The sequence below is a fragment of the Geotrypetes seraphini genome, chromosome 17, assembly GCF_902459505.1.
Source record: "Geotrypetes seraphini chromosome 17, aGeoSer1.1, whole genome shotgun sequence".
Lineage (NCBI taxonomy): Eukaryota > Metazoa > Chordata > Amphibia > Gymnophiona > Dermophiidae > Geotrypetes > Geotrypetes seraphini.
The window spans coordinates 9,020,786-9,039,426 of record NC_047100.1 but is presented as its reverse complement, the minus strand read 5'-3'; the positions used below and the strand labels follow the sequence as shown (position 1 = coordinate 9,039,426).

The following is an 18,641-nucleotide window of genomic DNA, read 5'->3' as shown; positions in this document are numbered from 1 at the left end:
CTGTATTATTATATTATTACTAGTGTTTAAGCCCGTTAGATTAACGGGTGCTAGATGTCTCCTGCTTTTGAACCTGGGCAGGGGCAGAGGCAGAGCCGGGGCGGGAGGGAGTGACGGTGGGAGAGCAATTTCAAAGCTTCAGCAGCGGCAGCTCCTTGACCAATCCGCGCTTACAACGTCCCCACACTTGTGGTCTGGCTGGCTCCCCCACCAAAGCCCTTCGCAGCGGCAGCCCCTCCCGCATCCGTCCCCGCGTCCCAAGCCTCTCCGAAGGCCGGCTCCCACGAAAATGGTACCCCTCTGTCCAAAGCCGCGGCGGCAGCCTCCCTCAAGACACATTTCAAATCTGACATATTGTAATCACAAAACAGAAAATAAAATTATTTTTCTTACCTTTTGTTGTCTGGTCATTATTCATATCATGTAGGGGTCCCAGGCTATGGTTGGCTTTTGATAACTCGCTTGCCAGGGCCCCTTCTTTCTTCTTCCCTCCCTCCATCCCTGCAGCTGAAGACAGGCACCTCCCCCCAGTGGTCTGAGACAGGAGGGAGCAGTTAGGAGAGGGTCTAAGGCTAAAGAGGGGCTCAACAGCGCCCAACCACCTTTCCTTCCCTCCCTCCATCAGGTGCAGTGAATCCACCAATGTTAAAAGGAGCCGCGTCGAAATCGGAGGCCTGCCACTGCTGTAGCACATTCCCCTCTGCCTTGGTCCCGCCCCTTCTCTGACATATGGGACCGCGGCAGAGGGAACGTGTTACGGTGGCGGCAGGGCTCCAATTTCAAAGCAGCTCCTTTTAACATAGGCGGAGGTGAACTGTACCTGATGGAGGAAGGGAAGGAACGGTGGGCCAAATTTCGGCAACGGCAGGAATTGTTTGGCGGGCCAAGCACCGGTTTCTTTAGGCAGCCCCGGTTGTTTACTTGGATTCAATGTGAGCCGGGTGAGGAAAGCCACCGCAGCCTCGCGGCTAGGTAGGGGGACAACAATGGCGCTTATGCTCAAGCCCCCGCCGCAGCTCCTCTCTCGATCCTGGTGCGGTTCGAGAGGGGAGTCGTGGCGGCGTCTTGAACATAAGCGCGATTGTTGTCCCCCTACCTAGCTGCGAGGCTGCGGCGGGGTTTCCATGGCAACCCGATCGCGGATCTCAGTGTAGGGCCGGGTCTGGCGGCGCCGTGTAGTGCGGAAGCGGGAGGCGGGACCTCAGCACAGCGCCGCCGGCCCCCAGGAGCTCGAGGCCGGCTGCGGACATGCCTGGCGTGGCATGGTGCAGGAGGAACAGTGATCGGTGGAGAGCAGGTGATGACAGTGATAGGTGGCGCGAGGTGGAGAGTAGGTGATGACGTAAAACGTGCGCATGCGCACTCGTGTTTTCGCGACGGATCAGGGAACACGTTTTTTTTAGCGCGCATGCGCGGCCTAGCATTTTATTATATTAGATACCAAGAACAGCAGTGTCTACCTCCATGTCTCTCTTTTTTTTAAACCCAGACATGCTAACCACTGTAACCACATCCTCTGGCAATGAGTTCCAGAACCTATTAATTAAGTGAAAAAGGATTTCCTCTTATTCATTTTAAAAGGATTACCATGTAACTTCATTGAGTGTCTCCTAGATTTTGTACTTTTTGAAAGAGTAAAAATTCAGTTCACTTTTCCCCATTCTACACGACTCAGGATTTTGTAGACATCTATTATATCCCCTCTCAGCTTTCTCTTTTTCAACCTCTTTAGCCTTTCCTCATAGGAGAGGAGTTCCAGCTCCTTTATCATTTTGGTCACCCTTCTTTGAACCTTTTCTAATTCTGCTATAACTCTAGCAAGTTATAACCAGATATTCACCATCGCCCAGTATCTGAATACTGGCATTCAAGGTCAGATATTAAAAAAATCCACAGCATCTGGTTTTAAACAAGCTTTGCCTACTGTGGATTGAATAATAAACCCTAATCTTTTGACCTAGTTTGAAAAAAAAGCCCCTCATATACCAGTGTGTAGGATTCATAAGAAGTTGTATGTGTGTATATAGATGTATTCCAGAGAGATATGTATAACTTTGTATAATCATACACAAGTACTGTATATACCCTTTTTTGAAAATAAGACCTATCCTGAAAATAAGCCCTAGCATGATTTTTAAAGATGCTCCTAATATAAGCCCTACCTCAAAAATGAGCCCTAGTTAAGATTGACCCCCAAATGTCCCCGGCACTCCCTGACTCTATCCCTGACACTAGTGCTGACTGATTCACTGAAAAAATCGGACTCATCAATTCAGTATCCCCCAGCTTGGTGAGACCTGACATACCTCCGCTCTGAGGCCTCGTAAAGCAGCAGCGGTGCTCTGAACAGGCTGCTTCGCTGTCTTCCCAGGTAGGGTCTTCCCTCTGCCGCATCACTGATGACAACATCATTGATGCCGCAGAGGGAAGGCCCTGGTAGGGAAAGCCGCAAAAAAGTCCATTCAGAGCACCGCTGTTGCTGTTTTTGGAGGCCTCGGAGCAGAGGTATTTCAGTCTCATGGTGGGAGGGTTGGTGGGGTTCTTCTGCAAAGGAAGATAGGAGGGAGGGATAGAAAGATGCTGCACAAGGGGATGGGTGAGAGGGGAGGAAAGATGCTGCACATAGGGGGGGGGTGAAAGGAAAGAGGGAAAATTAGAGTGGAGGAGAGGAAGGGAGAGATGATTGTTGTACATGAAAAAAATAAGACATTCCCTGAAAATAAGCCCTTATGTGTTTGTTGGACCAAAAATTAATATAAGACACTGTCTTATTTTTGGGGAAACACGGTAGAGAGATATGTGTATATTCTGTTGATATGACCAACACTGGAATAAATATTTCACTGACATAGTGAGTGTCATGTTGAAAGGCAGGAACAGTTTTCTCTGTTCTCAGCATCCAGTGATCCTTTAACCCTTTCAGGACCATAAGGATCGTAGGCCAATTTTTGTGGTTTTGACGACATTTTTATGGTAAAAAGGGCTTGCAGATGCCAAAAAATTGATTTTTTTTGTGAAATATCATTATTTTTTTTTTTAAAAATCAAACTTCTGGCTTATGGACAGTGTGGCAAGTGAATCTTCTCGTCAATCTGGCAACGACGCTAATGAATGAATGTCGGAACCAGTTTGTTTACATAAAGGCAGTATCCTATGGAATCCGTACCTATCCAATTTAGAACTGTAGACTATCCCAATCAAAATTTATAGGATTTTAAAGTTATGGGACAAATATGTCCCTTGGTCCTGAAAGGGTTAAGCACCTCTGCTCTCAGAAAGCCACAAAACAGGTCAGAGAGAACAGACCCTGAGCAACATGGTTCAAACTGTTTTCAAAATAACAAAAACAAAATAAAGGCAAGGGCAAGGAAAACAAGGTTCGAAATGGAGGCTAATAAAAGCCAGCAGTGTACCGAGACAAGCCAAGAAAGGTGAGGTCTCCATGGGAAAACAAAAAAGGAGGAACAAAAGATTCCTCCCCTCCCCCTTGTTTGAACAGCCACTAGAGACTTTTGAGTTTGTGCTATTTCTGGCCTCCTTGGGTTCAGAGAGGGTGATGCATATTTTTTGCTGTGTGATCTGTTTCCCCTTTCCAGTAACACTTCTATTGGTAATAACACGTGCTGGCAGTGGTCATAATCGGGACTGTAAATGAGATGAAGAGCTAACTTCCTTTTTGGGTTGTTGCATGGGTAGCACAAATTCCAGATAAAACCTATCTCCTCGTGCTGCTTTTTTTGCACAGTAGTGGAAAAGAAAGCGAGGAATGAGAGCAGTGCAGGGTTGGTGTTAAACATTCAGGGGCTCAGGGCAGAAACTGAGAGGGGACCCCATAACTGGATTCAAATTCACAGTCCTGGGTTCATCCCAGTGCATCTGGGTCTTCTAGTCTTGCTTTTCTTACCGAATGCAATGAGGAAATCAGAACTACAAGTCTCTGTCTGCAATGGAGTAAACCCAGGACTGAATCAACCCTGTCCTAGTTGGCAGCAGCTCTCTCAGACCAGTTGGCATCGTGCTTGTCAGGTAGAGACCGACGTTTCAGCCATGCATCTACAAAAGATTTTTCGACAAGACCCTCTCTTTCCAAGCTGGCAAATGGAATGACTGCTTGTCCACTCTCATCTCTCTTGCCCCTACTTATCAATCCTTCAGGAAATCTCTCAAAACTTACCGCTTTGATAAATTCCTCTAACCCCCGCCCCCCTACCAAACCAATAATCCCAACCTCGCCTCCCTCCCTTACCCTCCCCGGTTGCACCCCCCATGCAACAATTATTGGATCATTTTGTAATTGTTCACTGGTTTATACCAAATAATTGTTAACTATTCTCTGCACCTGCAATGCATAAATTGATCTGAACTGTTTTCTGATATGCTGTAACTTTCGCTGTAAATGTACAGTCTCTTAACCTGTAAACCGCTCTGAACTGATTTGTGGTATTGCGGTATATAAAAATAAAGTTATTATTATTATTATTATTATTATTATCATGCTGTGGCTTTCTTCAGCGTATGCTGTAAGGTCTGCAGTTTGATTTTTCTCTGGGATATGAATAGCTTTTTTAGGAGGATCGTAACATAACATAGTAGATGATGGCAGATAAATTCCCGAATGGTCCATCTAGTCTGCCCAACCTGATTCAATTTTAATTTTTTTAATTTTAATTTTTTTCTTCTTAGCTATTTCTGAGCAAGAATCCAAAGCTCTACCCGGTACTATTCTTGGGCTCCATTGCTGAAGTCTCCGTCAAATCTCACTCCAGCCCAACCATTGAAGCCCTCCTCAGTCAATCCTCAACCAGAAGGCCATCTACAGACACAGACCGTGCAAGTCTGCCCAGTACTGGCCTTAGTTCAATATTTACTCCTATTTTCTGATTCTAGATCCTCTGTGTTAATCCCACGCTTCTTTGAACTCCGTCACCGTTTTCCTCTCCACCACCTCTCTCAGGAGCGCATTCCAGGCATCTTATTGGGAAGGTCAATGTGCGATACTGATTAGGAAAATGAATATATCTAACCTGCTGCTCATGAAATGCATGCCAAAGAAACAGAAAAACAAAACTCTACAAACTATATGTATCAAACATACATGAAACTCATAGGACTCAACACGAGCTGTATTTCGGCTCCTGTTGAGTCCTATGAATGTCATGAGTTTCATGTATGTGTGAGACATATGGTTGCCATTAAACAGTTTGGTTCGAAGACCTGGCCTTCTCTGCTCTCCCTGGACTTTCTGGTATCTGTGCAGAGATTGACTTGCTCCTTTTTTTTTCATTTCAAAAGAATGCACATCCCTATTGAAAAGGGTTACCAGATTTTCACAAAGGATAATCCGGACCCATGGCCACGACCGCAGGCCCACCCAGTTCCGCTCCATTCAGCCCATGCCACGCCCCTTTCTGCCCCAGCCCCGCCCCCAAACAGCATCCACGCATACAAAGTGCTGGGTTTTGAAAAGCTGTCCGGACCCTCGGACATGTCTGGGGAAATCCGGATGTCTGGTAACCATACTACTGGATAATGACCCAAATGTCATTTCCAGCCATATAAGTCCAATATCCTCAGATGTCACTTTTCAGATCTTATTACAAATCTATTTTTTAACCTCTCTTATCCATCCTTGACCTGTATAATGTTTGAGAAGGGCCTGTATGAGTGCGTGCAGCTCTTCTCTGAACCCCATATTGTCTGATTAGAGTGCAACGCTAACTCGAAGTTATATTGCATCAGCCTCTCTTCCTATGTGTTGTGCTGAATGAACCATTTTTCTGCAGCAGCTAATGTCAAGACTCAACAGAAGCAATGTTCTTGGCAGTACGGTAATTCAGCGTTACTCAGAGTAGGACTGCTTTTCATTTATTGACCCCAGACAACTTCTTACACCCCAGTGTAGGACCGGGTCGCAGTAAATCATAACAGCTAATATTTGTGCTCTCCGAAGAATTTTACTACTTGATATATATTAGTGGAATAAAACTTCAGTCCTTGTTAAATATAGGGAGTTTTTCACAGGCTCTGAATAACATTTTTGGCTATTTTTTGCAGAAAGAATTTTTCATATTAGAAATTTAGAATACTAGTCCATCGCATTATACAGTAAATACCTTCTCTCTTAACTTGAAACTTTTCTTAGAGAAAATATCTCAGGGTGCAGTGGAGAGTAGCCTAATGGTGAAGGCAGAGAGCTGAGATCAGGAGACCCTGGTTCAAATCCCACCTCAGTTTTTGGGGAGCAGACATCCCATAAGTGACAGAGAAATCAGGATCAAGGCTGGAGTGGGCTTTGACCGCAGCTCCAGTAACTGAGAAGTAAGACCAGTTCTGGGCAAGCTCCTATGCCTGTGCCCCAAAAATGGCCCGAAAACTGAACATGTGAAGGGGGGCTGGTGTTGGCATCAGCTCGAGGCAAATAGTGCTGGCTGCCTAAGGAGGAAGTAATCTTCATTCTTCAGCAGGCAGGGTTTGGGGACCCCCACCAGCCACAGCAAAAGTGCCACAATTTTGGATGGTCTAGAATCTGAACTGGATGATTCCAGTGAGGATAAGAGACAGAAGAAAGGAACTGAGGATGGTGAACAGAAGAGAGACAAAGGAAAGTAGAGGAGATCTGGAATGGGATGAGTACAGAGGATGGAAATGTGGTAACTGGGAAGTAGGTACAGAGGGGACTAAGAGGCTGGGGAAAGAATAAAATGGAGAATGAGAAAGCTGGGGGAAGATAATTAGAAAAAAAAGAGGTAGGTAAAATGAGGTAAATAGAGGACTGATGGAAGACAAAATTTGAGTGGATAGACAGAAATGAAAGAAAACATTGAAATTTAACAAATGAGTAAAAATATATATTAGGAAGATTTCTTATACTAATGATAGAAAAATGGAGATAATCACAGTGAAATTGAAAGATTAATTGTTTTTTTCTAAGTCTTTTTCTTCTTGTTACTTAATACAGTGCATGAAAAGATGAATAGAAAAATCACCCAGTAAAGTGGAACTATAATTCTTCATGTCCTAAACCTTGCAGTGGTTTTGCACCATTAATGTGTCCACTTTTATCACTTATGGCCTATTCTATTAAACTGTGCTAGCAGTTTCTAGCACGGAGAGCCGTGCTGAATGGCCTGCGCTGCTCCTGCCGCTCATAGAGTTCCTACGAGTGTCAGGAGCAGCGCGGGCCATTCAGTGCGGCTCTATGTGCTAAAAACTGCTAGCGCAGTTTAATAGAAGAGGGGGGTTAGAGGTCCTTTTACTAAGCTGTAGCAAACAGTGATTTTGCACACATATCCCCTTTTACAAAAGCATAGCACGGTTTCTAGCGCCAGCTACAACGGTAACAGCCTGAGCATGTCCCACAATTCTAACACAGCTTAGTAAAAGGGACTTATTTATTATAAACTGATCCTAGCAGAAGTTTTAAACCTATAAAATTTCTGGGCAGTTAAAGGTTATCTTTACCTCTTATGTAGATACCTAGGGCCCGATTTTCAGACCATGTGAGGCAGACCAGCTACTTTCTACGATCAGCGGTGAACAGGAATATTCAATGCTGGGGCTGTATTTCAGTAACATAGAAACATAGAAACATAGAAATTGACGGCAGATAAGGGCCCACGGCCCATCTAGTCTGCCCACCTTAATGTCCCTCCCCTACCTTTGCCCTGTGAATAGATCCCATGTGCCGATACCATTTGGCCTTAAAATCAGGCACGCTGCTGGCCTCAATCACCTGCAGTGGAAGACTATTCCAGCGATCAACCACTCTTTCAGTGAAAAAGAATTTCCTGGTGTCACCTCGTAGTTTCCCGCCCCTGATTTTCAACGGATGCCCTCTTGTTGTCGTGGGACCCTTGAAAAAGAAGATATCTTCCTCCGCCTCGATGTGGCCCGTAAGATACTTGAACGTCTCGATCATGTCTCCCCTCTCTCTGCGCTCCTCGAGCGAGTATAGCTGTAATTTGTCAAGCCGTTCATCGTATGGTAGATCCTTGAGTCCCGAGACCATCCGGGTGGCCATTCTTTGCACCGACTCCAGTCTCAGCACATCCTTGCGATAATGCGGCCTCCAGAATTGCACACTGCGGACTTAGCCAGTCAATCCGATACTCTTAGGCTGGCTGGTTAAGGCCTAGCAGTCAAAGATAAACCTGACGAACCAATGAATATTGGCAGTGACCTGCTATGATACGTGACACCCCTGGTCATTGGCCAATCTGCAGAATCTTCAGCGGGTGATAGCTAATTATCTGAATATTGGCAGTTAGCCAGTTTAACAGTACTTAGCCAGCCAGAAGCCGTTCCCAGCTAAGTACTGCTGACATCGGACAGCTAGTTTTTAATGTTCAATGTTTTGCTTCATAAGTTTGATAATTAAATACCTTTATTTTTCTTTTAGCTACTACCCCAGGACATCATTGGAAGCAAGAAGCAGTGTCTCTACAGATCCACTCAGGTACTTGACATCCTTCATATTACATACAGAGCTACTTGGTGAAATTTCCTGGCCTGAAGGAATCTATGACTCTGTTTGTCCTTAAATCACCTCTTCCCAGCTTGACCCCATCATGCACCCACCATTCACTGGCAACAGACTAACCATCCCCCACCACCACCACAACCACACACACACATCATACATCAATACAGTGGATGCTACACTCAAAGCAAGCAAGATTCTGTACATTACAGGGTCTAGCTGGCAAATAGCATACATTATATCATATATCACATGCAAATGTGTGTTGAAAATAATACAGAAAGGATTTTAATGTCTCTTGGTCCCACAGAGAACTGAAAAATGAAAGTAGAAATAATCCATAAAGTCAAAGATTGGCTAATCCGCGGCTGTGTTTTCTGTGCAAGTGTCATCAGCCCTCTTAAATGCACATCAGTGTTAGATTAAGGATTATTGCAAGAGAGGAGACGGATACATGTTGTTCTTCACTGCATTTATCAGGGACATTATTTTTAAATTATGTGTTAGTTCTTCAGAGCTAATGCTACATCTTCCTGAATCCACTCCTGCAGTGTTACAATAAAAATAATGATAGTAAAAAGATGAAGGAACGTAAAAACTGTACTGCGTATTTCAAATGTGAGTAGAACAGTTTTATGTAACTCATCCCTTTATGGAATAGGAGATTTCAAATGTAAAAATGCTGCATCCGCACTGTTTCAGTGCCAGATTCTTTGCTAATCCATTTCTAGTGATATTTGGCATTTTAGCCTAGAACAAAGAGAAATCTGATTTGTATTACGTTTTTTTTTCCTTTTGTCAATTAGGTAACGGTGTGGGACAATAACACCTATACACAACATGGGCTTGTCTAGTCTTCTGTAGACTCGTGAGAAAATTAAAGATATGAACTTATTTGGCAACACTTAATCTGATCATGGCTCAGTTCAATAGTTTTTAACTTTCTTCAGGAGTCCCATAATCACATGACTCACAAATATTTTAGCAGTTCTTGCTTGACTTTTCATTCTAGAACTATTATAGGACCCTTCCCCCCCTATATTTTCTTTATAGTTTAAAATAGAGAATGACATAGGGACAAATTTGTCTCTGGCCCCGCAGGAACTCAATTTCCCATCCCTCCCTGTCCCTTCCCCATTCCTGCAGGCTCTGTCCTTATCTTGAATCTGTCTAGATTGCGTTCTTCCCTTAAATAAATAGGCTATTTTATAACATGGATGCTCTTATTCTGCCACAATGCATCCATATCTCTTGTTTTGTCCCATTAAGAACATAAGAATCGCCTTATTGGGTCAGACCAATGGTCCATCTAGCCCAGTGTCCCGCCTTCACGGAGGCCAATCCAAGTCGCAAGTACCTGGCAAAAACCCAAATAGTGGCAGTATTCCATGCCACCGATCCAGGACAAGCAGTGGTTTCTCCCAACAGTAGTTTATGGACTTTTCCTCCAGGAACTTGTCCAAACTTATTTAGAAATCAGCCACATTAATCACTCTTACCACAACCTCTGGCAACGCATTCCAGAGCTTAACTTTTCTCTGAGTGAAAAAATATTTCCGCCTATTGGTTTTTAAAGTATTACTCTGTAACTTCATCGAGTGTCCCCTAGTCATTTTTGATGGAGTGAAAAATTAATCCACTTATACCTGTTCTACACCACTCGGGATTTTGTAGACTGATCATATCTCCCCTCATCCATCTCTTTTCCAAGCTGAAGAGCCCTATCCTTTTTTAGTCTTTTCTCATACGAGAGGAATTTCATCCCCATTCATAGTTTGAATATTTCAGTTTGTAAAATGTATGTTCATGCTAGATGCACATGGACGTCCATTTCAAATATATTTTAGAATGGGGTGAACATTAGCAGATCAGTTCAAAAATGCTAGCACCACCAGTGATGTACTGACCTGGTTGTGCTCATTCCGAGTTGGACAACCTCTCTAAAATGTTATTCCATGGTTCAGACTCCTGGCTTTTCATCTTGGTTTTCCTGACTCTTCATTTTATGATTTCTATTTTTTATTTTTTGTGCACTTGGAGATTGGGAAACACTGGTTTGATTTTCTTGAAATTCTAAACTCTTGATGAGATATGAAACCATTTTCCTTTGTCAGCAAGAATGCAGCACCTCCTAGTAAGTTCTCTAAAAGCAAAACCATCTTTTTGACATGAGCATCTGCCTAACATCTGGCAGTACTGTCATGTAAAATTCTGTACTGTGCCAAGGGTTGCACCACTTAATTTAGAAAGAGTGTTTCCTGCAAAGAAAGGTGCATGACTCCAGCAAAGCAAGATATTTCAGAAACATAGAAACATGATGACAAATAAAAGCCAAATGGCCCATCCAGTCTGCCCATCCGCAGTAACCATTATCTCTTCCTCTCTCTAAGAGATATCACGTGCCTATCCCAGGCTTTCTTGAAATCAGACACAGTCTCTGTCTCCACCACCTCTACCAGGAGACTGTTCCATGCATCTACCACTCTTTCTGTAAAAAGGTATTTCCTTAGATTACTCCTAACCTCTTAACTTCATCCTATGCCCTCTCATTCCAGAGCTTCCTTTCAAATGAAAGAGACTCGACTCATGTGCATTTATACCACATAGGTATTTAAACGTCTCTATCAGATCTCTCCTCTCCCACATTTCCTCCAAAGTATACAGATTGAGATCTTTAAGTCTCAATACACCTTATGACAAAGACCACGCACCATTTTTCTGGCCTTCCTCTGGACTGACTCCATCCTTTTTATATCTTTTTGAAGGTGCAGCCACCAGAATTGTACACAATATTCTAAATAAGTCTTATACAAGCGGTTGCTGCTCACGCCACAAACATTAACGAGGTTAGAAGGTAAGGGTGTGTGCACGATCAGCAGGAGGGGGCGAGGAAGGAGCGGATGGTGGTGGGGGCAGAGAAGAGGGCTGGGGAGAGGTGTCATTGTCCCGGGTTCCTCTCACCCTCACTATGCCATCTTCTAGCCTTTCTTATTTCATGCAATATGTCAAATCTACATAGCATTCCATGGTAGGCTGTCCCTCATCTTCAACTACTAGCCATAAGCTACAATTCTGGTAGAAAGAAAAGGGCCATAATTAAGTAGTTCCTTGGCACCTATAAATACAGTACATACGATTTTTTGAGGACACTTGTAATTGCTTTTGCATGCAACTGGGAAGGGCATGGGCGGGGTTGACATCTATTTGCTGCAGCTTACAGAATACTGTACGATATACAAGTTGAATGGGTGCACCTACATTTAGATGTGCTCAGAGTTGAGATAATATATTGCAAAGTAATATATTGCTTGTAATCCTGGATGAGCTGGAACCAGTATACACGAAAAACAGAGTCTGCAGGCCATCCGACAAATAGGTCGACAACTCAAAAGGCAATGCAGACAACTGGAAAGAGACTGGAGAAAAAAGAACCAAGAACACACCAAAGTAGCATGAAGAAGCCTAATAAAACAATACAAGATCAAACTCAAGGAGAAACAAAAAGCATGCTACTCCAAACAGGTAGGCTTGGAAGTCCAAGATTAAAAAAAAACTATTCAAACTAGTAAAAAACCTCACAGAAACCACCCACCTTCAGCCACCCAACTAGCAGACCACTTCAAAAACAAGATCACTACCATTAGGACCACCTTCAACAACACCCCAAGCCACCTTGACGAGCTAATAATATACCCTGCAACAGGAGAAGCCATTGCAGCAGACAGGACCTAGACCGACTTCCCATCAGTACAGTGGCCTGACATGAACCGACTTTATAAAAAAATACTGTCAAGCAGCATGCGACCTGAACAACTGCCCCATATATCTGATAAAAACAGCCTCCTCCAAATTTAGAGCTCGCCTCATACAATGGGTACAAACTAAGCTCATGGAAGGTCAATTCCCACAGGACCTTGGCGAGATCATAATCACCCCAATTATGAAAGATCAAAAAGGCTCAATAGATCTTCCCTCCAACTACAGATCCATCGCCTCAATACCAATATACGTTAAACTAATATAAGGCCTAGTTGCTCAGTACCTCACAAACTACCTGGAAGACCACAACCTACTTCATCCCTCACAATCTTGGTTCAGAACCAACCACAGCACAGAGACATTACTAGGAACTCTCCTAGACACAGCCCGACAGCACCTAAGCAAAGGCAGAAGGATGTTGATAATTCAGCTTGATCTCTCCTCAGCATTTGACCTGGTAGACCACACCATACTACTACAAATACTAGAAGCCAAAGGGATCTCAGGCAGGGTACACACCTGGTTCCAAGGATTCCTTAAATCAAGATCATACAGAGTAAAAACAAATGATCTTAAATCAGACTCCTGGTCTAACCCCTGTGGCATTCCCCAAGGGTCACCACTATCTCCAACACTCTTCAACCTCTTTATAGCCTCCCTTGGGTCCAGTCTAGATAATCTAGATGTAACATCATTCAGCTACGCAGATGACATCATCATTCTCCTCCCCTTCGACCCACCAGCCCCCACTTCAATAGAAAAACTGAAAAAAACACTAGAAGCAGTGGAAAAATGGATGATAGAGCACAAATTAAAGCTGAACTCAGATAAAACAAAATTTCTATTACTAGAAAAGGACAAAACCCCATCCATAACAGAATTAGAAATAAACGCTACCAAATACCCAATACAGTCCTCCCTAAAACTCCTCGGAGTGATGATAGATAGATGCTGCACCATGCAAGTTCAAATCAACAAGACCATCCAGAAAGCCTATATATGCGCAACCTGCGGAAAATAAGAAAATTCTTCGACAAAGAGTCTCACCATGAGCGGGGCACAAACCATACAAGTCTGTCTGGCATCCATTCCTCTATGCTGGATTTGGCCACTCTGTCTCTCATCATATGCAGGACGCAGACCGTTCAAGACTGTCCCGCATCAGCCTCAGCTCCCTCTATTCTTGCCCAAGGTAACACCTCAACACCCATGTTGCATTTCCATCTTCTTTCTAATTACGCATCCCCTGGGTCTAGCCCATGTATTTTCTGTAAATTGCACATCTATTTAAGAGTCATCCCTGTGTCCCATTGATGTACTGCCCCCAAGTACCCTTGCACTTGTGTGCTATTTTGTAGAATAGAGCATATGATGTCATAGATAGAATAGTCCTTTCAGGGTTTTCTTCTCATTTTCCTCTCTGGAAAATGTTTTTAATGAATTAGGTTCATACAGCATTGATTGAAAAGCAGAGATTTGCAGTACCAGACCTGGAAATACAAAGCAATGCTATATTGAATCTCCCAAATAATTACTGAAAAAAATATTGGCAATAGGCATGGCTATCTGGTTATAAGTAGCTGTTGCCCTGATTTATTTTTTGTTATTGATTTCTTTAATTATTATTTCAAAGGACCATTGTATGCCTTTCCCTTGATTATCTGTGCCGATGGATATCTGCTTTTTAAAATGCTTCGCACTGTCTTTGAACAAAAAGCTATCTGCAAGCTACAGACTCACATGACCTGTTAAATTTTTATTGTACTGGCTTTTGAGTACACTGGATTTTGATGATTTTTTTTTTTTAAACTAATAACCTGTTCATTTTCCAGATTGGACTGGCTTACAAGTAAAATTCACAGCTTCTATTGTACAGAATTGATTTTAGACATAACGAATGATGCAACATTCAAAATCTAGGTTGAGATTTTGTGCAAACAGATAAATGATAAAGGCAGGTTGGAATGGCTTAAAGGAAACTGCAAGATAATTTTGATTTATAAAGATTTTTCTTTTTGTAAATGTAAGCCATCACAGATGGTTATTTGATTATTGATCCTGCATCAGTGGGAAGGCACACACCACATAGTAATGGCCTGAGATTGCAACAGCAGGGCTGTGCTCGTTCTTTCAGAGTTCAACAATAAGGAAGCAAGATCCCTTTATGACTTTATGCACGTATGCGCACACACACACACATTGTCCTTTACTTGCTAAACTTTGTTACTAAGGCTGTGCATTTGTTTGAAAGAATATGGGAATAAACAAAATGCACTATTGGAAAAAATGATACATGCTATTTGCACATGCGTGAACAGGGTGAAGAAAGAGTGCACGTTCTTTCACACTTGGCAATAGTGAGTACTATTTATAACAGCGCCCCCAAATTGAAAAACGTTATTAAAAAAAAGCCACACAAAATGAAAACTGCCATATACACCATAGGAAATTAAACAAAATGAAAAATTTGGGGCTGCTATCTCAGCCCTCTTCTGTTCCCCATGCCTCATAGAATCATATAGAGGGGCATAATGAAAAACAACGGATAGCCTAAGGCCCTAGGCGCACAAGGTATGTAGCAGGGAAATATCCATTCTCGAAAAAAAATGTGGGTTTTTTTTTCAAGAATTGTTCCCAACCCAAAAATTGTCCAAGTCCCCAAATGCACATAACAAGACCTTTTACGCAAAGCAGAGGCTAGTCCTTTGCCTAAAAGCATGATTTTCTAATCAGTGTCTGTCATAAACAACACTGTTTAAAGAATTGTGGAACTGTTCCCCCCCCCAGCAACTATCGCGGCAGGAGAGATGTCCAATTTCTCCTGCTGGACACCCCCCCCCCCCCCGAATCCACATGATCACGATCTTCACCGGCAGAAGGGATGTCCAGTCCCTCCTGCCAGACACTCCCCCGCCCCCTGCCAGACCGCCCAGACCACCCCTGGACCTCCCCTAACTCCACCAGACCCCCACCCCCCAACTCCTCCCAGACCCCCCTCTAACCTTTTTTTGATGGCTAGCCAGACGGGTCCTTCCTCCGGCTAGTGGGCCTGCCCTTTCCCTTTCTGAGACCCTTTTTTCTCTCATTTAACTAACATCTATTTCTTGGTTCAAAATAAGCTAATATTTTGTTCAAGTGTAAACTTATCTTGGCTTTTCATTCCATCTCAGTTATATTGCAAGTGTTGTCTCTTAATTCCCCCATTGCTCCAAGTTTATTAGATAGATTCTGATCCCACTGGGACAGACAGGGGGGAAATGCTTGAGTACCTGAATGAGTTCATGTAAACCGTTCTGAGCTCCCTGAGAGAATGGTATAGAAAATTGAATAAATAAATACATATTAAGATTGTAAACCACATAGGCAGAGTAGTAAATGAATAAAAATTTGAACATAAATAATGTTTTTTAAAAAACCTACTAATTCGCTATAATTGTAACACTTTAGGGCAGCTCATCTCAACCCAGTCTTGGGGAACACAGTCAGATTTTCAGGGTATCCACGATGAATATGCCTGAGAGATTTGCATGCACTGCTTTGTTAACATGTAAATCTGTTTCAAGCATATTCATTATAGATACCCTGAAAACCCGACTGGACGACTGTCCAGGACTGTCTAAGAACTGGGTTGAGAAGCACTGCTGTAGGGCAGTGTTTCCTAATTCAGTCCTGGAGTCCTCTTGCCAGTCTGGCTTTCAAGATACATATACAGTGAATATGCATGAAAGAGATTTTCATTCAGTGGAGGCAGTATATACAAATCAACCTCATGTACATTCATTGTGAATATCCTGAAAACCTGACTGAAAAGAGGGTACTCCAGGACTGAATTTGGGAACACTGCTGTAGCGTTTCAGCCAATTATAGGTACAATGTTCATGGATTTTTTTTAAACTAAATTTTGCTCCAATTTTCAAATTGAAGGAACATGTGTACTTCAGTTTTGTAAATTGCTATTTGCAGATGCTTATTCATTCTGATTGACCCCCACCCCCACACCAATGAATAGATAGCTTGTAAACTCAGAACGTTTGTCATTACAACCCAACCTCAGTCCCAGGAAGGGCCCCCCACCCCGGTGTAAAAAAGTACAGGCATAAGGACCTATGAAGCAAAGAGAAAGATGTATATGGAGCCCACATCACTCAAAAGAACAAAAAAATGGTGAGGTAACAAGTCCAAAGAAGACAGTCCAAAAATGGAAACAAGAAGTATTTAAAATTTATATATAAGGACTAAGCTTCACCTTTGTCCTTAGAAACATGATGGTAGATAAAGGCCAAAGGGCCCAGCATCCACTATCTCCTCCTCTCCCTAAGAGATCCCACGTGCCTGTAAATATTAAAGACATCTTGATTCCATTATGGACAGTCTTCTTTGGATTTATTGCCTCACTATTGACCCCTTTTACAAAGCTGTGGTAATGAGTACCGGCACGGCAACTGTAGGGTTACCATATTTTCTTCCACAGAACCCCAGACACATGACCCTGTCATGTTCTTCTTCCAGCCCCACCCAGTTCCATCTCCAATCCAGCCTTCATCCCAGCCCCCTTTTGCCCACAGCCTCCTCTCTCCCCCAACAAGCTCCAGCAACGTCTGAAGGGCCTGGAGCATGATCAGATGTGTGTGATGTCATCCAGGCATGCTCAGAGGCCCTTCAGATGTAGCTGGAGTTCAAGGTATGGCCGGGAACCTGGACAGTCCTCTAAAAAGAGGACAGGTCTGAGTTTTTCCCTAGACATCTGGTAACGCTAGGCAACTGTAACAAAGCCTATTCAATTTCTATGGGCTTTGCCACATTTGCTGCACCAGAAATCAAAACCACAACTTTGTTTGTTCTTTTGACATTTACTTTTACCCCCCTTGTAGAGTGGGCAGTTTTCTAAAAGCCCATTTCTATGGGAAGATCAATTTTACCCATGTGACATACATCAACAAATACAGTAAGGCAACAGATTGTAAGCACATAAAATATCAAACAATACCCAACAGAATCCATCTAACTGTGATCATTTTAGTGCATTAGATGTGCAGATCAATATGCAAAAGGAATTAAGAGGCTCCATAAATAAAATGGACTATGCCTATAAAACAATATTATTGGCAATTAGATGGTTATTCTTTTTCTTCCATTGCATCATAGCAATGGGCACACAATAAATATTTTTCCAGCATTATTACTGTATTAGAATTTGTATCTTTAAGGCACATTTATCAAATACTGAGGTATATGCATTGATTCTAGGAAAGCTTAACTGTGGGTTTGCTTTTTATATGGCCTTCCAGCAGGGTGACTTAAATAATTGCGACTATTAGAGAATATAGCTGTATGCCCTATAGAATGGAACAGAAGTCTGGATCATATTCCCCTTCCCCATCTTTTGAGACTTAAACTGGCTTTGTGTAGAGCCAAGTACTCAATTTGAAATCCTTTCAATAATTTCCAAATCCCTCGATCAAGCCAAACATTGTTATTATGAATCGGTTGCAAAGATCCTTCCATGCATTTCTGATGGAGCCTTTATTCTGGTCTGCCAAGCCTACAAATGCCAAGCGGTGTGCCTTTCCCGTTCGGTCCAACTTCATGGAACAGAGTCCCTTCAGAGACAAATTTGGAACGGAACTATTTCAACAATCCATACAAATTTTTAAAAGCAGTTATTTGAGCAGGCTTTCGCATAACTTTTAAAATCTGCGGATTAAAATGGGTCAGAGTAGACTTGGCAAAGACTCAGTATTTGGGAACTCTACCCATCTGTTATGGACGAGTGTTTTGCAGAAAGCATGAGTGTACCTATGTTTGCTTTCCATTGTGTTGTTTTGTTAATTACTGTATGGAGCAGGGGTTCTCAACCCAGTCCTGTTGTGGAAGTTGTGATATACCTTTGTTTCTAATCAAAGGTGTAACCAGAACTTCTGGGGGGGGGAGCTTGGTCAAAGTGTATAGTGCACAAAGGTTTGCCACACACATTCTTATTCTTCATCCTCACCCTGCTCCCTACACCTACCCCACAACCCCCAGCTCGACCTTTACATGTACTTGAGCTGGCAGGGATCTCCAAGTCCTCCAGCTGAAGAGGTTCTCATTTGGCAGCTAGAAACTCTACAATGGTGAAAGTCGGTGGCATTTTCAATGCATGGGAATAAGGGGTGGAACTAAGCATGTGCAGCAGCAGCTCATGGGAAGTGCTGCTGACGTCCAGCATTGGGAAATTTTTGGGCCCAAAGTGGGAAGGCCCAGGCTCCCAGCACTCTCTTGGTGATGCCATTGGTTCTAAGAAATTGTCTTCTGATACAAGTTACAAGATCAGAGTCCTGAGCTACCAAAGTTATTTTGATTTGCCCAGTATATACTGCCAGCTTATCAGAAACCCGTTTTGAGAGAGAGAACTGCTCAACAG

The 18,641-nt window shown here is 42.9% G+C and overlaps 1 protein-coding gene across 6 annotated transcripts in view; it reads left to right on the top strand.

Annotated features, from left to right (window-relative positions):
* The window catches only part of IQSEC1 (IQ motif and Sec7 domain ArfGEF 1), an 819,058-nt gene that overhangs the window by 506,755 nt on the left and 293,662 nt on the right, over nucleotides 1-18,641 (top strand). For all 6 annotated transcript variants that reach the window (XM_033926777.1, XM_033926775.1, XM_033926778.1 and 3 more), the window contains exon 3: nucleotides 8,399-8,455. In XM_033926777.1, coding sequence (XP_033782668.1) covers nucleotides 8,399-8,455 — 57 coding nt within the window. The remainder of the gene's footprint in view (nucleotides 1-8,398; nucleotides 8,456-18,641) is intronic.